The 25,017-nt window shown below is 43.2% G+C and overlaps 1 protein-coding gene across 4 annotated transcripts in view; it reads right to left on the minus strand.

Moving 5' to 3' along the window:
• Nucleotides 1–25,017, minus strand: part of LOC140453977 (mothers against decapentaplegic homolog 4-like) — a 138,712-nt gene that overhangs the window by 25,658 nt on the left and 88,037 nt on the right. For 3 of the 4 annotated variants that reach the window (XM_072548865.1, XM_072548864.1, XM_072548866.1), the window contains 2 exons: nt 18,340–18,420; nt 10,099–10,152 (listed from right to left, as the gene is read on the minus strand). In XM_072548865.1, coding sequence (XP_072404966.1) covers nt 10,099–10,152; nt 18,340–18,420 — 135 coding nt within the window. The remainder of the gene's footprint in view (nt 1–10,098; nt 10,153–18,339; nt 18,421–25,017) is intronic. The other variant, XM_072548867.1, reaches the window with a different exon arrangement.

Genomic DNA, 25,017 nt, shown 5'->3' on the forward strand with positions numbered 1-25,017 from the left:
TGGGCTGCCCCATCACAGGCAAACAGCTCGGCTATTTAACATACCCATGTCCCTCATGATTTTTAAAACCTCAATTAGGCCACCCCTCAACCTCCAACACTCTAGGGTAAAAAGCCACAGCTTATTCAGCCTCTCACTAGAACTCAAACCTTTTAGTCCCAGTAACACCTTTGTAAATCTTTTCTGCACCATCTCAAGTTTAACAATATTCTTTCCAGAGCAGCACAACTAGAATTGTACGCAGTATTCCAAACATGGCACTACCAATATCCTGTCCAGCTGCAACATGACGACTAAACTCCTATACTCAGCACACTGACCACTGAAGGCAACTACTAAATGCCTTCTTCACCACCCTGTCTACCGGTGACTCCAGTTTCAAACAACAATGCACCAACACCCCTAGATCTTGGTTCAGTAACACTCCCCAGGGCCCTAACATTAATGAGACAACTCCTGCCCTGGTCTGCAATATTGCACATTTATCTAAATTAAACTCCATCTGCCACTTTTTTTTTCTTTTTTCATTTCATTTATCCATTATTTGATACTATAGTTGGACTAAGTTAAGCTTAGGGGTAAAAATGGCAGGAGATTCCAGATCATGGTATGCTCCTTGTGTTCGTTATGGGAGTTCAGGGATGCAGCTGATTGCCCCTGACTCCTTCACGTGCAGGAAGTGTGGCCAGTTGCAGCTCTTGTTAGACCGCATGATGGCACTGGAGCTGCAGATGGACTCACTTTGGAGCATCCACGATGCGGAGGTGGTCGCGGATAACATGCTGAGCGAATTGGTCACACCGCAGATCAGGATTGCTGAGGGAGAAAGGAAATGGGTGACCAAAACGCAGAGAAAGAGCTGGAAGGCAGTGCAGGTATCACCCGCGGTCATCTCCCTCCAAAACAGGTATACCGTTTTGGATACTGTTGGGAGAGATGACTCACCAGGGGAAGGCAGCAGTAGCCAGGTTCATGACACCGTGGCAGGTTCTGCTGTACAGAAGGGTGCAAAAAGAGTGGAAGGGCTATAGTCATACGGGATTCAATTGTAAGGGGAGTAGATAGGCAGCTGTGTGATCGAAAGCGAGACTCCCAAATGGTATGTTGCCTCCCACGTGCATGGGTCAGGAATGTCTCAGATCGGCTGCAGGACGTTCTGAAGGGAGATGGTGCACAGCCAGCTGCTGTGATGCATATAACCCTATCTAACCCTCTGATTATCTTATGCGTCTCGATTAAGTCACTTCTCAGCCTTCTTCTCTCCAACAAAAACAGCCTCACTTCCCTCAGCCTTTCCTTCTAAGACATTCCTCCCATACCAGGCAACATCCTAGGAAATCTCCTCTGAACTCTTTCCAAAGTTTCCACAACCTTCCTATAATGCGGTGACCAGAACTGTACACAATACTCCAAGTGTGACCTTAACCAGTGTCTTCTACAGCTGAAGCATGAGCTCATGACTCTGAAACTCAATCCCCCTACCAATGATATAGGCACTAAATGGAATTAGCATGATTTAGGGAGTTAGGAGCCAAGTTAAAAAGTAGGACTGTGGAGGTAGTAATCTCAGGATTGCTACCAATGCCACATACTAGTCAGAGTAGAAATGAAAGAATAGGCAGGATGAATGAGTGGCTTGAGAGATAAGGGAGGGGTTCACAGTTTTGGGACATTGGGACTAGTTCTGGAGGAGGTTGGACTATTACAAATTGGATGGTCTTCACCTGGGCAGGACTGGAACCAATGTCCTGGGGTGCTTTTGTAATGCTGTTGGGGAGGGTTTAATCTAATGTGGCAAGGAAATGGGAACCAAATGAGGAGGTTAATGGACAGTAAGGAGACAGTAACTAAAGCCAGTAAGGAACTAGATAATTAAGTCAGCGTGACTAGGCTGAAGAGTGGGCATGGAGCAGTTGAAGAACATAAAGGGACAGGTAGTCTGAAGTGCATTTGTTTTAATGCAAGTGTAGTAGGTAAGGCAGATGAACACAGAACATTACTGCGTAGTACAGGCCCTCAATGTTGCGCCAAGGCTGAAATTATTCTGGTGCCCATCAAACCTATACTGTTCCATTATTATCCACATGCATGTCCAATGTCCATTTAAATGTCCTTCACATTGGCGAGTCTACTACTGTTGCAGGCAGGCCATTCCACACCCCTACCACCTCTGATATCTGCCCTAAATCTATCACCCCTCAATTTAAAGCTATGTCCCCTTGTGCTAGCTATCACCATGCGAGGAAAAAGGCTCTCCCTGTCCACCCTATCCTACTCTCTGATTATCTTATACGCCCAAATAAGTCATGTCTCAACCTTCTTCTCTCCAACAAAAACAGCCTCACTTCCCTCAGCCTTTCCTTGTAAGACATTCCTCCCATACCAGGCAACATCAAGTAAGTCTCCTCTGAATCCTTTCCAAAGTTTCCACAACCTTCCTATAATGCGATGATCAGAACTGTACACAATACTCCAGGTGCGGCCTTAATCAATGTCTTGTACAGCTGAAGCATGACCTTTTAGCTCTGAAACTCAAGCCCCCTACCAATAAACGGCAACACACCATATGCCTCCTTAACAACCCTATCAACCTGGGTGACAACTTTCAGGGATTTATGCACCTGGACAATCAGGTCTCTCTGTTCATCTACACTGCCAAGAATTTTACCATTAGCCCAGTCCTCTGCATTCCTGTTACTTCTTTCGAAGTGAACTACCGCACACTTTTCCGCATCAAATTCCATTTCCCACTTCTTAACCCAGCTCTGCATCTTATCTATGTCCCTCTGTAACCCACAACATCCTTCAGCACTATCTACGACTCTGCCTACCTTAGTGTCATCCGCAAATTTACTAACCCATCCTTCTACGCCCACATACAAATCATTTATAAAAATGACACACAGCAGTGGCCCCAAAACAGCTCTTTGCAGCACACTATTGGTAACTAAGCTCCAGGATGGACATTTCCCATCAACCACCACCCTCTGTCTTCTTTCAGCTATCCAATTTCTGATCCAATTTACTAAATCACCTTCAATCCTGAAACTGCGTATTTTGTACAATAGCCTTCCGTGAGGAACCTTATCAAACTTAGGGCTTGGATTAGTACTTGGGAGTATGATGTTATTGCTATTACTGAGACTTGGTTGAGGGAAGGGCATGATTGGCAAATAAATATCCCAGGGTACAGATGTTTTAGGTGGGATAGAAAGGGAGGTAAAAGGAGTGAAGGAGCTGCATTTCTGGTCAGATTGGATATCGCAGCTGTGCTGAAGGAGGGCACTATGGAGGACTCTTGCAGTGAGGCAATATGGGCAGGGCACAGAAATAGGAAGGGTGCAGTAACAATGTTGGGGCTGTACTCGAGGCCTCCCAACAGTGAGTGTGAGATAGCGGTACAAATATAGAGACAGATTATGGAAAAATGTAGGAGCAACAGAGTGATACCGATGGGAGACTTTAATTTTCCCAACATTGACTGGGATTCACTTAGTGTTAGAGGCCTAGGTGGAGCAGAATTTGTAAAGTGCATCTAGGAGGGTTTTCTAGGGCAGTTCGTAAATAATCCAACTCAGGAAGTGGCCATACTGGACCTGGTGTTGAGGAATGAGCCTCACCAGGTGGTTAAAGTTTCAGTAGGGAATTACTTTGGGAATAGTGATCACAATTCCGAAGTTTTAGAATACTCATGGACGAAGACAACAGTGGTCTAAAGGAAGAGTGCTAAACTGAGGGAAGGCCAACTATATGAAAACTTGGCAGGAGCTGGGGATTATATTTTGGGAGGGTAAATTCACATTTGATATGTGGGAGGTTTTTAAAGAGGGGTTGATTAGAATGCAGACAGACATGTCCCTGTGAAAATGAGGGATAGAAATGGCAACATTAGGGAACCATGGATGGCAGGTGAAATTGAGAGATTAGCTAAGAGGAAAAAGGAAGCATACATAAGGTCTAGATGATCGAAAACAGACAAAGCTTTAGAAAAATATCGGGAAACTAGGACCACTCTGAAATAAGGAATTAAGAAGGCTAAAAGGGGTCACGAAATATCTTTAGCAAACAGGGTTAAGGAAAATTCCAAAGCCCTTTTTTCATATATAAGGAGCAAGAGGGTAACTAGGGAAAGGGTTGGCCCACTCAGGGACAAAGGAGGAAAGATATGGGTGGAGTCAGAAAACATGGACGGATGTTGAGGTTAGGGATAGATGCTCAATTACTCTAGGTCAAGTTGGTATAAGGAGGGAGGAAGTGTTGGGTATTCTAAATGGCATTAAGGAGGACAAATCCCCAGGTCTGAATAGGATCTATCCCAGGTTACTGAGGGAAGCAAGATAGGAAATAACTGGGGGCTTAACAGACATTTTTGCAGCATCCTTGGACATGGGGGAGGTCCAGAGGACTGCAGAATTGCTAATGTTGTCCCCTTGTTTAAGAAGGGTAGCAAGAATAATTCTTCGACCGGAAGAGATTGAAGTCCTGAGTAGGCGTCTCAACTTCTGCCCCACCACCAAAATGGACCCGTTGGTTCTGGCAGCAGACACAGAGGAGTTCATCAGACGAATGAGACTCCCGGAATTCTTTCAAGGTGCCAGCAGTGATCCCAATGAGCCCACTAATGAACTAGAACAGTCATCACAGGGATCTGTAGAGGAGCGATCAAAGAAGGTGTCAACTTGGACCCCACTGGAGGACCGCTGCCTTGGGCTTGACATGTATGCTCAAACCATCAGGAAATATATAAATGCCAGATTCATCAGCTGTACCCACAAGGTAGAGCAAAACATCACCTGTTCACAGCGCAATGCCATCCAGGCTCTTAAAACCAATCACAACATTGTCATCAAACCAGCAGATAAAGGAGGAACCATTGTCATTCAGAATAGAACAGATTACTGCAAGGAAGTGTACCGACAACTGAACAACCAGGAACACTACAGGCAACTACCAGCTGATCCAACCAAAGAACACACCCAAGAATTAAACACACACTGATCAGAACTTTGGATCCAGTCCTTCAAAGTTCCCTACGCGCCCTCATCCTACGTGCATGTGAGACTGTGGGAGTGTGTGTCTCTTCTACTGCTTTTCAAAGGTACACAAAAGCCAACACATCGGGACGTCCCATCGTGTTGGGCAATGGGACCCTATGTGAGAATCTCTCTGGCTATGTGGAAGGCATCTTGAAACCTATTGTACAGGGGATCTCCAGCTTCTGTCACGACACTACAGATTTCTTACAGAAACTCAGCACCCATGGACCAGTTGAACCAGGAACATTCCTCGTCACAATGGACGTTTCTGCATTCTACAAGCATCCCCCACAAGGATGGCATCGTGGCAAGAGCCTCAGTACTCAACACCAACAACTGCCAATCGCCAAACACCATCCTACAACTCATCCGCTTTATCCTCGATCACAACGTATTCACCTTTGACAACCAGTTCTTCATCCAGACACACAGAACAGACATGGGGACCAAATTTGCACCCCAATATGCCAACATTTTTATGCACAGGTTCGAACAAGACTTCTTCTCTATGCAGGATCTCCAACCAACATTGTACACCAGGTACAGTGACGACATTTTCTTCCTCTGGACCCATGGTGAGGAGTCACTGATAAAACTACACAGTGACAGCAACAAATTTCATCCTACCATCAAACTCACCATGGACAACTCTCGACTATCTGACTCATTCTTGGACACGTGGGTCTCCATCAAGGATGGACATCTCAGCACCACACTCTACCGCAAACCCATAGACAACCTCACAATGCTACACTTCTCCAGCTTCCACCTAAAACATATTAAAACAGCCATCCCCTATGGACAAGCCCTACGCATACACCGGATCTGCTCAGATGAGGAGAAACGTGACGGACACCTAGAAATACTCAAGGATGCCCTCACAAGAACGGGGTACGATGCTCAACTCATCAACCGCCAGTTCAGAGTTGCCACAGCAAGGAACCGTAATGACCTCCTCAGGAGACAGACATATGCTGCAACTGACAAGATACCCATCGTTGTTCAGTACTTCCCAGGGGCTGAAAAATTATGCCATGTTCTTCGTGACCTGCAACACATTATCAATGAGGATGAGCACCTCACCAAGACCTTCCCCACACCTCCACTACTTGCCTTTAAACAACCGCCAAACCTCAAACAGATTGTTGTTCGTAGCAAGCTGCCCGGCTCTCAGGACAACTCCATACAACCCTGTCACGGTAGACGCTGCAAGAAGTGTCAGAGTGTGGACATAGACACCACCATTACGCGTGGGGACATCTCCCACCTTGTATGTGGCAGGTACCCCACCCTCCTCTAGCTTATCTCTCCACACTTCAGGCTCACTGCCTTTATTCCTGATGAAGGGCTTTTGCCCGAAACGCCGATTTCGAAGCTACTTGGATGCTGCCTGAACTGCTGTGCTCTTCCAGCACCACTAATCAGAGTCTGGTTTCCAGCATCTGCAGTCATTGTTTTTACCTCACTCATGTGACTCAGTCAACGTTGTCTATCTTATACGTTGCAGGCAAGGATGCCCGGAGCTGAAAATGTGTTACTGGAAAAGCGCAGCAGGTCAGGCAGCATCCAAGGAGCAGGAGAATCGACGTTTCGGGCATGAGCCCTTCTTCAGGCTCATGCCCGAAACGTCGATTCTCCTGCTCCTTGGATGCTGCCTGACCTGCTGCGCTTTTCCAGTAACACATTTTCAGCTCTGATCTCCAGCATCTGCAGTCCTCACTTTCTCCTAAAGGATGCCCGAAGGCATGGTACATTGGGGAAACCGAGCAAAGGCTACGACAACGGATGAATGGGCACCGCACAACAATCAACAGACAGGAGCGTTCCCTCCCAGGTGGGGAACACTTCAGTGGTCCAGGACATTCAGCCTTGTACCTTCGGGTGACCATCCTCCAAGATGGACTTCGGACAGGCAGCAGGGAAAAATGGCCGAGCAGAGGCTGATAGCTAAGTTCGGTACCCATAGGGAGGGCCTCAACCGGGACCTTGGGTTCATGTCACATTACAGGTGGCTACTATTGCACTATACACACACACAGATACTCCTACACACACACACACAGGCACTCCTATACGCACAGACACCCACACACACCCTTACAGACACACACACTCCCACACTCACACATGCACCCCATCACAGACTTAAGACACTCTGCACTCACCACACACACACACACACATATACACTTTCTCACACTCTCAACCCCCACCCCAGACAGACAGACAGACACACACACACAAACATACAAAGACCCACATGCACACATATATTTTGTGGGGTGAATTTGTACTTGCAGAGTTACATTGTACTTTGCTCAAAAACTGCATGAATTTATGTAAAACTCCGTTATCTCACTTTTTAGATTAGCATCAATCTAAGCATCATGGCATAGACAGAGAACACAGGGGGCTAACACCTTCAACATATTGTCTAGCTATCACCATTGTTAACAGCTAACCTGAGAATGCAACTTTATTAAAAAAAGTTTTGTGATTTACACATGAAAGAAGTGAACTATCACTGTATTCTAACAGATGAAAGGCTTAATAGACAATCAATTTTTCAATGCATAATTTCAGTTACATCATACTAAAGTTTTGCTATAAATTCTGTGTTACGATTGAGCCCTCCACTATCACCTGACGAAGGTGCGTCGCTCCAAAAGCTAGTGTGCTTCCAATTAAACCCGTTGGATTATAACCTGGTGTTGTGTGATTTTTAACCAAGAATAATCTAGGCAACTATAGAGCAGTTAGTCTGATACCACTGGCAGGGAAGCTGCTGGAGAAGACACTGAGGGATAGGATCTATTTAAATTTGGAAGAAAAAGTGACAGGCAGCATGGTTTTGTGCAGGGAAGGTCATTTCTTACCAACTTATTAGAATTCTTTGAGGAAGTGACAAGTTGATTGATAAGCTAAGGGCTGTAGATGTCATATACATGGACTTCAGCAAGATGTTTGATTAGTTTTTCATGATAGGCTGATGGAGAAAGTGAAGTCGCATGGGGTCCAGTGTGTACTAGCTAGATGGATAGAGAACTGGCTGGGCAACATGAGACAGAGCAGTAGTGGTAGGGAGTTTCTCAAAATGGAGACCGTGTTACAGCTGTATAGGACTTTGACTCGGCCACATTTGGAATTCTGTGTACAGTTCTGTTCACCACATTACCAAAGGGTGTGGATGCTTCGGAGAGGGTGTAGAGGTGGTTCACCAGGATGTTGCCTGGTCTGGAGGGTGCCATCTATGAAGAGAGGTCGAGTAGATTAGGATTATTTTCATTAGAAAGACAGAGGTTGCTGGGGTCCTGACTGGGGTGTACAAAATTATGAGAGCTATAGACAGGGTGGATAGTAAGAAGTTTTTTCCCCAGACTGGGGAACTCAATTACTAGGGGTCACTAGTTCAAGTGAGAGCAGAAGAGTTTAAGGGAAATATATGTGAAAAGCTCTTTACACAGAGGGTGGTGGGTGCCTGGAATGTGTTGCCAATGAAAATGGTAGAAGCGGGCATGATAGTGACATTTAAGATGTATCTCATCAGATACATAAATGGGTAGGGAGCAGAGGGATACAGATCCTGAGAAAATAGGCAACAGGTTTAGATAGAGGATCTGGATAGGCACAGGCTTGGAGGGCTGAAGGCTCTGTTCCTGTGCTGTAATTTTCTTTGTTCTTTATTCCTCGGCCCAGTAATCAGGGGAACACTAAAATCTATTATAAAGGATGGGATAAATAGACACTTGGAGAAAAATGATCTGGTTAGGCATAATCAGTATGGTTTGCAATTGGAAATTGTGTTTGATGAACTTGTTGCAGTTTTTTTGAGGACGTTACAAAAAAACTTGATAAAGAGGATTGAAGGATGAAATGTGCTTAGATGTTCAAAAGATGTTTGATCAGATTCAAAGCTTTTGAGGGGCACAGACAGAGAGAAACTTTTTTTCCACATAGTAGGGGGGTCAATAGCCAGAGGCACAGTTTTAAGCTAAGGAACAAGACGTTAGGAAAGGATTTGAGGAAAACCTTTCACACAGAGGATGGTGACTATTTTGAACTCATTGCTAAAAAAGATGGTAGACACAGGTATTTAGATAAGCACTTGAAGCATCATGACATTGAAGGTGACAGATCAAGTGCTGGAAAACAGGAACCGTATAGATGAATGCTTAAAAATTCTATGACTAACTCCATGACTCTATTCCCACGGAAGGCTGGGTGGCTAATTAAAGCAAATGGGATAAGTGGCAATGGATTAATAGAGGTCATAGGTGGCAGGCATTAATGATTGGCTGACAGACAGTAAACAGACTAGGGAATAAATGTTATCAAATTTGTGTTGGCAGGCTGTGACTGGTGGGGTATGACATGGATCAGTGCTTTGGCCCCAGCTGTTCACAATAATCATCAATAATTTAGGGACAAATATAGTATCTCCCAATTTTCAGGTGACACAAAGCTGAGCAGGAATTTATGTCATGGGGAAGATGAAAAGACCTTCAGGAGGATTTGGACAGGCATCCTGACTGGACACAAACATGGCAGATGGAATATAATGTGGAAAATATGACATATCAGTTTTGGTAGGAGCAGATGATGTATGGAACATTTCTTAAATGGCAAAGGGTAGGAAACTGGAGATATAAAAGGGATCTAGGAGTCCTTGTTGATAAGTCAGAGAGATAACATGCAGGTGCAGCAACCTATTAGGAAGGCTAATAGAAATGACAGTCTTTATTGCAAGAGGATTTAAGTACAGGAGTAGTTAGGTCTTACTTCAACTGTCATGGAGCTTGGTCAGACCACAATTGATGTACGTATCCAGTTTTGGTCAAATGGAAAGATTTTAGTGAAAATATGGAATAAATAATAGATCGATTTAATGGGAAGCTACATAAATATAAAAAAGAGAGAAAGGAAGGAACAGAAGGATATATTTATGGGACTTGATGAAAAGAGCTGGAGATTCATGCCAAGTATAAACAATGGCATCGACATGTCAGTCCAAGTGAACAGTGTGCATTGTTCATTCTATGTACACTTGGAAAAGCTAAATTACCTGGATGGTTGGAGATCAGCTGTTGATAGGATGCTCCATTGTGATGTGAAGAGCCTAGAGTGACAAATAACCAGTGTTATAAAGCGCAATGATTTGAAAATCACTGGGCGCTCCAAATTTTAACAGGTATCCTCAGAAGTTATAGCAAAGAGTTGATTTTGAATTTGGAATATTTTTCAGTTTGTCATTCATATAAATTCAAATAGTCATTCTTAAATTCATTTTTAATCAGGAGTTAAGTTAATGACAACAAAAGATGATTATCCAAAGTCCCTGTGTTATTTACGCTTCAATCTGGAAATTCTTTATGGTGTAACACCATAAAAATCAAAGCTTCTTCTCATCATGACAATGATCACAACTCTAAAGTATTTAATGAACTCTTAACTTCAATGTGCATTTCCTAAAAACTGCTACTCCAGCCAAAAGATGACTGCGGATGTAAATTCAGCAACTGTGTGGACCCATGGAATGTCAACCAGGACAAAATCAGAGAAGTTTTAGAAATTCAAAACAGAAAGACTAAGAGGGTGGAGATCATAAGAAGTTGAAAACTGCCCCTGCTCACTTACTCACCCACTCAGCAGGGAGCCAGCAACTTCAGACCTGTTTGTGGTATACCCTTCCAGGGATATATTAAAATAAAGTTAAAAAACAAATGCAAGTCCAGGTCTTTATTAACTTTTATTGTCATCTGCTATCAGTTACTAAAAAATTCCCAAGCTTGTGGCCTCCCACTATAGTTTCTGCTGCTTTGTGCGCCTTAGTGACTGAATACTCTCCTTGACTAACCAGTTGTTGTTCAATCTTCTCAGAGTCCTTCTTTTTGACCAGAATAAATTTTTGCTGAGCATTACAAAACAACTGCTTAAATACTTGCTAGATGAACTAATCATCCCCTCGGTCTATTTTCTCAGCCTCCTTCAAACCTGCATAATTCTGTTTTTCAGTGGTAGCAGCAACTCGAAGGGCGGGAGCTTGGACCAGGGGACTGCTGGGAGCAGTGAGTCACTGATTTGAATTTTAAAAACTTACCTCGAGCGCGGGCGTCCTCCATTTCTGTTTTTCAGCGGCAGCAGCAACTCGAAGGGCGGGAGCTTGGACCAGGGACCTGCTGGGAGTGGTGAGTCACTGATTTGAACTTGTATCTTTTAAATCAGAGAGCAGAGATTTCTGGGAAAGGAGGGACTTCTTTTTATTTCCATCTAGCTACATAAGCTGAACACATGGCTGCAAGGATGGTGCAGGAAGGAGGGCTTCAGGTACTTGGATAATTAGGGGCCATTTTGGGGAAAGTCTACAAACAGGAAGGTCTTCACTTGAACCAGAAGGGTACTAATATCCTGGGTGGGAAATTTGGTGGTGCTATTTAGGTGGTTTTAAACTAGTTCAGCAGGGGGATGGGAACCTGAGGTGTCGTTGCAGTGCACAGGAGGATGAGAGTAGGTAGTGCAGGGACAGGATTTCAGGGTCACAGGAAGGTGCTGGCAGACAGCGAAGTGGTTTGAAGTGTGTCTACTTCAATGCCAGAGGTATCCAAAATAAGGTAGAAGAGCTTGCAGCATGGATACATACCTGGGACGTTGATGTTGTGGCCATTTCGGAGACATGGATAGAGCAGGGTGAGGAATGGATGTTGCATGTTCCAGGGTTTAGATCTTTCATTGAGAACAGGCAAGGTGGTAAAGGAGGAGGAGGAGGAGGTGTGGCCTTGTTAGTCAAGGACAGTATAACACTGGCTGAAAGAACTTTTGACGAGGACTCGTCTACTGAGGTAGTATGGGCTGAGGTTAGAAACAGGAGAGAAGAGGTCACACTGCTTAGAGATTTTTATAGGCCTCCGCAGAGTTCCAGGGAGGTGGAGGAGAGGATTGGCAAAATTATTCTGGATAGGAGTAAAAGGAACAGGATGGTAATTATGGGGGACTTAAACTTCCCCAACATTGACTGGAAATGCTATAACTCTAATACGTTAGATGGATCAGTTTTTGTCCAATGTGTACAGGAGGGTTTCCTGACACAGTACATCGAAGGACCGACAAGCAGGGAGGCCACACTGGATCTGGTGCTTGGTAATGAACCAGGCCAGGTGTTTGATTTAGTTGTAGGCAAGCACTTCGGAGATAGTGATCAGAATTCAGTTACGTTTAGTTTAGCGATGAAAAGGAATAGGTACGTGCCACAGGTCAAGAGTTATTGATGGGGCAAGGGCAATTATAATGCGATTAGGCAAGAATTAGGATGGATAGAATGGGGTAACAAAATGCAGGGGATGCAGACAACGGAAATGTGGAGCTGGTTTAAGGAACAGATATTGCATATTCTTGATAGGTATGTCCCTGTGAGGCAGGGAGGATGTAAGAAGGTAAGGGAACCGTGGTTTACTACAGAAGTTGCACCTCTTGTTAAGCAGAAGAAGAAGGCTTATGTATTGATAAGGCAAGATGGTTCAGATGAGGCTACAAAGAGTTACGAATCAGCTAGGAAGCATTTAAAGAGAGAGTTAAGAAGAGCAAAGAGAGGACACGAGGAGTCTTTAGCAAATAGAATAAAGGAGAATCCTAAAGCTTTCTGTAAGTATGCGAAGAATAAAAGGATGACTAGGGTAGGAAGAGGGCCAGTCAAAGACAGAAGTGGGAAGTTGCGTGTGGAGATCGGAGAGGTGCTAAACGAACATTCCTCATCGGTGTTCGCTCAGGAAAAGGAGAATATTGTAGAGAAGAATGAGGTACAAGATATTAGACTGGAAAGGATCGAGGTTAGTTACGAACAGGTGTTATCAATTCTAGAAGGAGTGAAAGTAGACAAGTGCCTTGGGCCGGATGGGATTTATCAGAGGATTCTCTGGGAAGCTAGAGAGGAGATAGCAGAGCCTTTGGCTTTGATATTTCAGTCGTCATTGTCTACAAGTTTAGTACCAGAGGACTGGAGGATTGCAAATGTTGTGGCCTTATAATCATCTAGCAAGCAACAATTTGATTTCAGCTAGTCAACATGGTTTCGTCAAGGGCAGGTCGTGTTTCACAAACCTCGGAGTTTTTTGAGAAGGTGACCAAGCGTGTAGATGAAAATAGGGCAGTTGACATGGTATACATGGACTTCAGTAAACCCTTTAATAAGGTTCCACATGGTAGGCTGTTGGAGAAAATGCAGAGGCATGGAATGGAGGTTGATTTAGCAGTTTGGATTAGAAACTGGCTTTCTGAAAGAAGGCAGCGAATGGTGGTTGATGGAAAATATTCAGCCTGGAGTCTGGTTACTAGTGGTTTGCCACAAGGATCTGTTTTGGGACCACTGCTATTTGTCATTTTTATAAATGACTTAGACACAGGCGTAGGTGGATGGATTAGTAAATTTGCAGATGACACTAAAGTCGGTGAAGTAGAGGGCAGTTTGGAAGAATGTTACAAGTTGCAGGGAGACTTGGATAACTGCAGAATTGGGCTGAGAGGTGGCAAATGAAGTTCAATGCAGCTAAATGTGAGGTGATACACTTTGGGAAGAATAACAGGAAAGCAGAGTACTGGGTCAATGGAAAGATTCTTGGTAGTGTAGAAGTGCAGAGGCATCTTGGAGTCCATGTACATAGATCCCTGAAAGTTGCCACCCAGGTTGATAGTACTGTTAAAAGGCACACAGTGTGTTAGGTTTCATTGGGAGAGGGATTGAGTTCCGGAGCTGCAATATCATGCTGCAACTGTACAAAACGCTAGTGCGGCCACACTAGGAATATTGTGTATAGCTTTGGTCGCCATATTTTGGGAAGGATGTGGAAGCACTGGGAAAGGTGCAAAGGAAATTTACCAGGATGTTGCCTGGTCTGGAGGGAAGGTCTTATGAGGAAAGGCTGAGAGACTTGGGTCTGTTCTCATTGGAAAGGCGGTGGCTAAGAGGGGATTTGATAGAGACATACAAGATGATCAGAGGGTTAGATAGGGTAGACAGTGAAAGTCTTTTTCCTAGGTTGATGACGTCAGCTTGTACAAGGGGCATATCTACAAATTGAGGGGTGATAGATTTAAGACAGATGTTAGAGGCAGGTTCTTTACTCAGAGAGTGGTAAGGGCATGGAATGCCCTAACTGCCAATGTAGTCAACTCAGTCACATTAGGGCGATTTAAACAATTCTTGGATAAGCAAATGGATGATGATGGGATAGTGTAGGGGGAATGAGCTGAGAATAGTTCACAGGTCAGCTCGACAATGAGGGCCGATGGGCCTGTTCTGCGCTGTATTGTTCTATGTTCTAATTACTTTATATAGGTTGAGGTCATTGGGTGTTGCCCTAGTGGGAGGAAGTCACTAATGAGGTACATGTATGAATATTCTGGAAGAGGAAACTAAATGAAATATTTCCAAGTTTGCTGAAGACTCAAAACTGGACAGAAAAGTGGGTTATAAGGAGGATGCAAAGAGGCTTCAAAATGATTTAAACAAATTAGTGGTGGGCAAGCACATGGTGGATGCAGTACAGTGTGGCTAAATGTGAAGATGCACACCAGAGTGAAAAACACAAAGGTAAAGTATTATTTAAATGGTGATTTATTGGGAACTGTGGATGCACAAAGGGATTTGGGCGCCCTTGTACACCGGTCAATCAAAGCAGACATGTAGGTGCAGCAATCAATTGGTATATTGGTCTTGACTGGAACAGGATTTGAGTCTAGGAGGAGGGATGTCTTACAGTTTTGATCTCCCCACTGAAGAAAGGATATACATGCCGTAGAGGGAGTGCAGTGGAGGTTCACTAGGCTGATACCAGGGCTGGCAGGATAGTCATATGTAGAGAAATCAGTTGGACTCACCCTGCATTCACTACAGCTTAGAAGGATGAGGGGAGATTTGAAATGGAAAGGATTCTAACAAGGCTGGACAGACTAGATGTCGGGAATATGTTTTCGTGGGTTGGGGAGTCTAGAAGCAGGGATGCAATTTCAAGATATGGGATAGGTCAGATAGGACTGAATGAGGACAAAGTTCTTCACAGGGTAGTGAACCTGTGACATTATGAACTAAAATAGCTGAATAGGCTGGGTCATTGAGGATATTCATACAGACTTTCTCCATTTAAAATATGTTCAGCTCTTTTATTTTTCCTGCCAAAGTATGTAACCCCACATTATATTCTATCTGCTAAGTTTTTCCCACTTATTTAACCTGTCTATATTCATCTCCGGATTCTGCACGTCACCCTCACTACTTGCCTTCCCACCTATTTTTGTGTTATCCATAAAACTACAGTACATTGACTTCCCTCATCGAAGTTGGCATCTTAGGTTGACACAATGAATAGTACTGCTGTCTCACAGCACTAGGAACCCAGATTCAATCCCAGCCTCAGGTGACTGTCTGTGTAGCATGTGCATGTTCTCTCCATATCCGTGGGTTTCCTCTGCGTGCTCCGGCATCTTCCCACGGTCCAAAGATAAGCAGATTAGGTCGATTAGTCATGCTCAATTGTCTGTAGTATACTGGTGTGTGCAGGCTAGGTGGGTTAGCCATAGGAAATGTGGAGTTAAGGGAATAGGGTGGGGTCTCTGTCCAGGTGATAGGAGAATAGGTGCAGACTCAATGGGCCAAATGGCCTCTTTCTGCACTGTAGGGATTCTATGATTCTATTAAGGCATTAAAATGCATTGGAAATAATTGTGGCCCCAGTAGCGATCTCTGTGGCACTCCACAAGGTACAGGTTGTCATCCTGAAAATGTGCTCCCACCTCTTTACTGCAATTGCGTTTTCTATTTTAGTTACTCATCCATCCTTGCCAATATAATGCCATTATATGGACTCTTATGTTATTAAGTGCCTAATGCATGATACCTTCTCATATATCTTTTGGAAATTCAGATATACCTACTGGTTCTTTTTTCTCCAATTCACTCATGAGACATGGGCATCTTTGGCTGGCCAGCATTTATTGGTTATTCCTAGCTGACTTTGCAATATGTGGCTTGCTCGGTCATTTCAGAGGACAGTTGAGAGTCTACTACATTGCTGAGAGTCTGAAATCATATGTAGGCCATACCAAGTGAGGATAGCATACTCCTTTCCCTGATGGACATTAGTGAACCAGATGGGTTTTTCTGACAATCAGCAATGATTTCATGGTCATCAGAAGATGCTTAATTCCAGATCTGTTTTTAGTGAACTCAAATTCAATCTGCCAGTGGGATTCAAACACGTGTCCTCAGAATATAGCTGAATTCCTGGATCAATAATCTAGAAATACCCTTTTATTTATCCCACCTGTCACCTCCACAAAGAATTCTAAGATTTGTCAGCCATGCTTTTCCTTTTATAAAGTCATGGTGACTCTACTTTGATTCATTAAGCAATTCTAAATGCTCTGTTATTACATTTTTATAATAGACTTTAACAACAACAGATTTTAACTTAACTGGCCTATGGTTATCAGTTTCTCACCTCCCTCTCATTTTGAATAACTGTGAGACATTGGCAATTTTCCAATCCTCTGGGACACTTTCAGAATCTAAGGACTCTTGGAAGGTTGTTACCAGTGCATCCAATATCTCTGTCATTATTTCCTTTAAAATCTTAGGATGCAACACAAGTTTCAGGGTACTCAGCAACTTTAGCCCCATTCATTTCCTTAGTACATTCTCTTTAGTGATAGTGTATTTATTCGCAAACCCCACATCCCCTTTGATTATTTTGTATTTTACGAATGCTATTAATGTCCTCCACTTAATAAATGTTGCAAAGTATTCATTCAATTCCTTTGCCATTTCCTAATTCCCAATTATTATTTCCCCAGGCTCATTCTCTAAGGGTGAAAGTGAGGACTGCAGATGCTGGAGATTAGAGTTGAGAGGCTTATACTGACTTTGGCCCCTCTTTTTATACGGTTAACAAAACTTTTACTTTCCATTGTTATATTACGTGCTATTTTACTGTCATCGTTTCGTTCTTCCTTTATTTTGGTTGGGTCATTTTTTGTTGGTTTATAAAATGTTGCCAATCCTCTTGTCTGAGTCAGAGTTAAACAGCACAGAAACAAACCCTTTGGTTCAACTCATTTATGCAAACCAGATAGCCTAAATTGATCTAGTCCCATTTGCCAGCATGTGACCCATTTCCCTCTAAACCCTTCCTATTATGTCCAAATGCCTTTGGAATGGTGTAATAGTACCTGCCTCCACCACCTCTTCTGGCAGCTTGTTCCAGATGCAAACCACCCTCTGTGTGGAAAAAGTTGCCCCTCAGGTCCATTTTAAAACTTAACCCTCTCATTTTAAAACCTATGCCCACTAGTTTTGGATTCCTCTACCCTGGGATATTCACCCTATCCATGCCCCTTATGATTTCAAATAACTCTAGAAGGTTACCTCTCAGCCTCTGAAACTCCAGGGAAAGAAGCCTTTTGTCTTTTTTTTCCACAAATTTATTATCTTTAACATCCTTGGGTATCTGTGGTTGGTTTATACCCTTCCTAGAATCATTCTTCCTTACTGAAATGTATTGTTACTGAGTGAGGCACAAACAATTTTCTTAAAAGTTTTCTATAGTTCCTCAACCATCTTTTTCTTTCACAGTCCACTCCAGCCAGGGGAGGAATGGTGCTAAATCAAATAACTAGACTGTAAAAAGAGCTTTAAGGAGGGGACAGTTCAGGAGGGGAAAATGTAAGCTTACAAGTCAAAAAGGACATGGTGGAACTGCAGGGCAGCTGCTTCGATAATGATAACTGACTTCTAACTTGACTGCATCTGCTGCTAAAACCTTCATCCATACCTTCACTGTCAGACTTGACAATTGCAATGGATCCTTGGCGAAACTCTCATTGTGCAGACATTTCAGGCCATCCAATTCCACCTGTCATCCAGTGTCATTCACTTACTATTCCTCTCCTTACAGACTAATACTAATTGTTGATGCTAGCCATGATCTGCACTGGTGATTCTCATACGAAATCAGAAAGGCTGCGGCTTGGCACCCACCCCAGAGAGTTGAGCACACAATCTGGGCTAATTCCAGTGAGTACTGAGATTGCATTCAGCTATCAGAAATGCAATGTATGCAATGTATCCCATGAGACGTTAACAAAACCTTTCTTATATTAATAGTAAAAAGAAAGTCAATTTCAAAAACAAGATGGTGCCCACTTTATTGCAAACCTGTCAATTTTGCCTAAAAAGCAGGAAAAAAGTCAATTAAAGATGACAACATTTCTGCAAGTACACTTCCAGGATTTCACAAATGACAGGATAAGGTTTACTCACCATTGTGTGGCGTGCGTGGTTGAGAAGCTGAGGCAGTGTGACGCAAGAGGAAGGGTATCACAGCTGATTGTGATGGCTGACCTGAGAGATCACACAACTATGTTTAGTGTGTGCATTAGAAAGCTTTGCAAAACAATATACAGTATATTAAAGTTGAAAAGTTATGGCCAAATAGTTCAGATGGAGTTAAAAGTTAGTTTCTCAATATTCCCTGTCTTCCTACATGTAAAGTGCCCACCTTCAGCTTGATTTGCAAGATTGGCATTAAGAAATAAGCATACAAGAGCAATGATTTTCTGAATTTCTCTCAAGTATGTAATAATAGTAACTGTGGTGTAGTGGCAATCTGCCTATCTCTGGGACAGAGTTCCACCAACCCTAGAGGTGTGCCATCACAGATTAAACCTCTCTGCCTCAGTATTTTCCAATATTCTGTTCAGAGCAAGTATGACTTGAACCTGAGCTTCCTGGCCCAGAAGGAGGGTGACTACCACTGTGCCACAAGAGCCCCCTAAAACCTCCCTGCCGAAAAGGAAAACAAATTAATTCACCTCTAGGCTACTGACGCAGGGCTGACATTAAAGGAGTGACCATGTTAGTTTATTTAGGCGACCCAACAATATCATATGTCAGCGCAGACAAATGAGCTAGTAACAAGTGAGAGCAAAGTTAATTCTGCAGAGGCAAATATCTAGGTGAAATGGCTTGGAATCAAAGATAGTCTTGTAAATAATAGTAAGCCAAAAGAAAATGCCATTGATGTTGAAAATCTGAAATAAGACCATCAGCCTGCTGAAAGATCAGCTGCCTGATAGAGTTACATACCATGAAACAGACCTTTCGGCCCAACTATGGACTCTCAGGGGAATGTAGCACAAACAGTCAAGTTTCTGGTATCGAGACAGGATCTAATGTAATGAGGGTACGTCGGGTTCCAAGTGATTGATTGTGATAGGGAACTCTCTAGTCAGAGGTACTGATAGATGTTTCTGTGGCCAGCAGCAAAAAGTCAGAATGATGTGTTGCCTCCCTGGTGCCAAGATCAATGATATCTCAGAGAGGTTGGAGAATGTTATCAAAGGGGAGAGAGACCAGTAGGAAGTCATTGTACCATATTGGAACGAACCACATAGGAAGGGAAAAGGATGAGATTCTGAAGGAAGAATACAAAAAGTTAGGCAGGAATTTTTAAAAAAAAGCCCTCGAGGGTAGTAATATCTGGATTACTCCCGGTGCTGCAAGGTAGTGAGGGTAGGAATAGGAGAATAGAGCAAATGAATGCGTGGCTTAGGAGCTGGTGCAGGGGAGAAGGGTTTACATTTTTGGATCATTGGAATCTGTTCTGGGGTAGAAGTGACCTGTACAAGAAGGATGGATTGTACCTCAATTGGAAGGGGACTAGTATACGAGCAGGGAGCTTTGCCAGAGCTGCTCAGGAGGATTTACAGAGGAACCTTGATTATCCGAATATCAATTATCTGAATTTCGGATTATCCGAAGATGATCTCAAGGTCCCGCAAAAACATTACATCAAAGAGGTAAATGTATTCGGATTACCTGTACTGAAGAACATGTGAAAATGCTGGCAAAAACAAGGAAAGACAGGCACCTCGAACAACAGCTACTGGATTTTTTTTAGATAAGTGTTAGTTACACAGCCGTTTGCAAAAATAAGTGCTTTTCAAGATATTCCTGTCATTTTGCCAGGCCGTTCATGAAAAAAACGGTTGAGAAAGTGCGAAGCGGTGCTTCTGTCTTTTTATCACAACAGTGAGTTCACAGAAACTGACAAATACTCTTGTGATCATACAAGCTGTTCGGGACCTTGGTTAACGCTGGGATTTCATATATTTTTGTGATGGTAAGGGTTTAGTTCTTCTCAGTTTAACCTGGAATTTGCAGAATGCAAAGATTAGTTTGTTTAAATAGCAGATTCATTGAAATTATAGACTTAAAACTCTCTTGTAGAGCACAGCATTAGATCAGTATGGCTTCCCTTGTTTAAGGTCAAATCAATTATCCAAATAATCAACTGCGCGAATGAAATAGTGCCCACCCATCTCATTCAGATAATTGAGGTTCCTCTGTAAACCAGTATGGTGGGGAGAAGGGACCCAGGGAAATAATGAGGAAAGAGATTGTTCTGAGAGTGGTACAGTCGGGAAAGAGAGTGAGTCAAACAGTCAGGGCAGGCAGGAAGAAGGTAGGACAAATAAATTAAACAGCATTTCCTTCAATGCAAGAGGCCTAACAGGGAAGGCAGATGAACGCAGGGAATAGTTAAGGACATGGAACTGGGATATTATAGCAATTACAGAAATGTGGCTCAGGGATGGACAGGACTAGCAGCTTAATATTCCAGGACACAAATGCTACACAAAGGGTAGCAAGGGGTGCAAGACAGGAGGGGGAGTGGTGTTTTTGATAAAGGATTGCCTTACTGCTGTACTTAGGGAGGATATTCCTGGGACTACATCCAGAAAAGGTATTTAGGTAGAAATAAGAAATAAGAAAGGGATGATCATCTTACTGGGATTGTATTATAGACCCCCTATAGGCAGCAGGAAATTGAGAAACAAATTTGTAAGGAGATTTCAGTTATCTAAAAGAATAATAAAGTGGTTATGGTAGGAGATTTTAACTTTCAAAACATAGCATTATAAAGATGAAGGCATGTATTGTACCTTTAAGAGAGGGTGAAAGCTGAAAAGCAGGCAAACACTGGTCATAAGATGGACTAGCAGGCACAAAGTGTACTAGACAATTTGAAGGTGTAACATTTGGGCTGTAACCTAGATATATGAGTTGTTTTTGCAACAGTTTGAATTTAACCAGTTTAAATTATGCCTCAAGATATTAAAACCCAATCGAATTTGAATTTTATTGTTTTGACAACATTGAACCAATGAGATGATCCGATGTTTGGGTTTATTAAAAAAAAAGCATTTTGGGCAGTTAGGCAGAGAAAAAAAAACACCTCCTGCCATCGAAAGACTGCTATTCAAAAACACTCACTAAAAAGGTAACTTTTCCATATGGAACATCTTTGCAGCAGAAGACTGAAGACGACCCAGGGAGTTCTACAAACAAGAGGAGGATTGACACCGGAGATGACAGCTGCTCTCTGGTTGTAAAAACTGATTGCTGTAAATTTAATAAGGGCTTTATCAGATCAGTCTATTGTTATAGAGTGGGAGGGAGATAACAAATCTTTAAGAGAAAGGAGACTTAGAGCTGTAAATAGCTGCTGTTTAATGTTCACTTTTGGAGTTAAAGAAGAAAATTGTTATTTCTTTCTTTAAATAGTGGAATTTGGGTAGTTCTCCGTCACTCATACTTTAACAGATTACAAAGCAAGGTGAGCTTTACTGTGTGTTTGGTTGAATTAATAGGAGGGTTTACTGTCATGTTCTAACAATAGATTGGGACTGCCATAGTGTTAAGGGTTTAGATGGAGAGTAATTTGTTAAGTGTGTACAAGAAAACATTTGGATTCGGTACGTGGATGTACCTATGAGACAAAGTGCAAACTTGACCTACTCATGGGAAATATGGCAGGGCAGGTCACTCAGGTGTCAATGGCGGAGCACATCGACATATGTCACAGGTGAGGTGTCAAAGACTGGAGGTTGCTAATATGGTACCACCATGTAAAAAAGGTGGTAAGGACAAGCCAGGGAACTATAGACCAGTGAACCTGATGTCAGTTGTGGGAAAGTTGTGGAGGGAACCCTGAGGGAAAGATTTACACGTACTTGGAAAGGGAAGGCCTGATTAGGGACAGTCAGCATGGCTTAGTGCATGGGAAATCATGTCTCACAAACTTGACTGAGATTTATGAAGAAGTAACAAAGAGGATTGATGAGGGCAGAGCAGTAGATGGAAATTATATGGACTTCAGTAAGGTGTTTGACAAGATTCTCCATGGGAGACTGGTTAGCAAGGTTAGATCTCATGGTTAGCAAGGTTAGATCTCATGGTTAGCAAGTTTAGATCTCATAGAATACATGGAGAACTAGCCATTTGGATACAGAACTGGCTGAAAGGTAGAAGACAGAGGGTGGTGGTGGAAGGTTGCTTTTTGGACTGGAGACTTTTGACCAGTGAAGTGCCACAGGACCCGTGCTGGGTCCTCCAGTTTTTGTCATTTATATAAATGATTTGGATGTGAACATAGGAGGTATAGTTAGTAAGTCTGCAGATGACAGCAAAATTGGAGGTGTAGTGGGCAGCGAAGGAGAGTACCTCAGAGTACAATGGGATCTTGATCAGATGGGCCAATGGGCTGAGGAGTGGCAGATCGAGTTTAATTTAGATAAATGTAAGGTGCTACATTTTGGAAAAGCAAATCAGAGCAGAACTTATACACTTAATGGTAAGGTCCTGGGGAGCATTGCTGAACAAAGAAACCTCGGAGTGCAGGTTCACAGTTCCTTGAAAGTAGAGTCACAGCTACATAGGATAGCGAAGGTGGCATTTGGTATGCTTTCCTTTATTGGTCAGAGTATTGAGTATAGGTCACGTTGCGTCTGTACAGGACATTGGTTAGGCCACTTTTGGAATATTGCAGACAATTGTGGTCTCCCTCCTATTGGAATGATCTTGTGAAACTTGAAAGGGTGCAGAAAAGATTTGCAAGGATGTTGCCAGGGTTGGATGGTTTGAGCTATAGGGAGAGGCTGAAGAAGCTGGAACTTTTCCCTGGAGTGTCAGAGGCTGAGGGGTGACCTTACAGAGATTTATAAAATTATGAGGGGCATGGATAGGATAAATAGACAAAGTCTCTTCCCTGGGGTCAGGCAGTCCAGAACTAGAAGGCAAAAGTTTAAGGTGAGAGGGGAAAGACATAAAAGGCACCTAAGGGGCAACCTTTTCACGCAGTGGGTGGTGCGCTTATGGAATGAACTGCCAAAGGAAGTGGTGGAGGCTGGTACAATTACAGCATTTAAAAGGTACCTGGATGGATATATAAATAAGAAGGGTTTAGAGGGACATGGGCCAAGTGCTGGCAAGTGGAACCAGATTCGGTTAGGATATCCGGTCAGCATGGACAAGTTTGACTGAAGGGTCTGTTTCTGTGCTGTACATCTGTATGACTCCATGCTGGGCAGGTTTTCTAACCTGAACTCATCCCATTAGCCTGTGTTTGTCCAATATCCTTCTAAACCTTTCCTATCAGAGTTTTTGCATGGAATTGGGTTTCCTCCAGATGCTCCAGTGTGCTCCCACTGTCCAATGATGTGCAGATTAGGTGGATTGGCCATGCTAAATTGCCCAGTGTCCAGGGATGTGTAGGTTAGGTGCATTAGTCATGCAAATGCATGATTCAGAAGATCATGTCAAAGGTGGACCTTTCAGTTCTGAAAGCATACAGGGATTCAACATGGGTGCTTTGCCAGGATTTGCAGTCTGGCCAAGGAAAACACAGAACAATGCTTTGTCTGTGATGTTCAGAGAGGAATTGCAATCACAGAATTGTTATAGTGCAGCAGGTAACCATTCAGCTCATTGTGCCTCAACTATTTTAGCCACCACTATAGATACCCTTGTTTTCATTAAAGGTTGCTGCTTTGCATCATGCAGATCTGAAGAGCCCACCCCTCCCTCCAGCAGAGACGGGCATGTTTGCACAAATGCCAGTTTGCTGTGCTTGACAAGTTCAGACAGTGTAGCATCAGCACCTGGAGATAAAGTCAAGTTTTGTTCAGTTCGCCATCCAAATGTCTCTTAAATGATGTAACTGTACCCACCTCTACCAATTCCACTGGCAACTCGTTCCATATATGTAGCACACTCTGTGTGAGAAGCTATCCCTCAGATCCCTTTTAAGTCTTTCCCCTCTCATCATAATCCTATGCCCTCTAGTTTTAGACTCCCCATCCTAGCAAAAAGACCTTGGCTATTCACTTTATATATGCCCCTCATGATTTTATAAACCCTCAGCCTCCTCTGCTCCAGGGAAAGAAGTCCCAGCCCATCCAGCTATTAACTGTAACTCAAACATTCCAGTCTCGGCAACATCCTTGAAAATCTTTTTGGCATCCTTTCCAGTTTAGTAACTTCCTTCCAAGAGCAAGGTGATCGAAATTGTACACAGTACTCCAACTTGGGCCTTACCAACATCTTGTACAGCTGTAACATGGCGCCCCACCTCCTGTACACAATGCTCTGACCGATAAAGCTAAATGTGCCAAACGTGTTCTTCATCACTCTGTCTACCTGTGATGCTACTTTGAAGAATTATGTATCTGCATCCCTAAGTCTCTCTGTTCGGCAACACTCTCCATGGCCCCACCATTTACTCTTTAAGTCCTACCCTGATTTGTCCTAATGAAAAGCAAAACCTCACATTTAGCTACACTAATCGCCACCTGCCATTCCTCAGCCCACTTGATCACGATCCCTTTGTACTCTTAGCCTTCGTCAATGTCCACAATACAGGTAAACAATCCTTTCGCCGAAATTCTGAAATCCAAAAAGCTCCAAAGTTTTTTTGTGAAGACTTTTTCTCATTAACAAGGTTATTTGGCCAAGTTAACTCAAGTTGACACCCATTCGATGCGTGCCACTCAGATACAACGTCTGGGGGCGTGGCCCAGCACTGGCTGGCCTCAATTCTCTCTCAAGGCCTGTTTTACTGAGTGAGTCTGCTCCTCTGGTAAGATTTTCAAAACTTTC

The sequence above is a fragment of the Chiloscyllium punctatum genome, chromosome 28 (assembly GCF_047496795.1).
Source record: "Chiloscyllium punctatum isolate Juve2018m chromosome 28, sChiPun1.3, whole genome shotgun sequence".
In the NCBI taxonomy this organism is placed as follows: domain Eukaryota; kingdom Metazoa; phylum Chordata; class Chondrichthyes; order Orectolobiformes; family Hemiscylliidae; genus Chiloscyllium; species Chiloscyllium punctatum.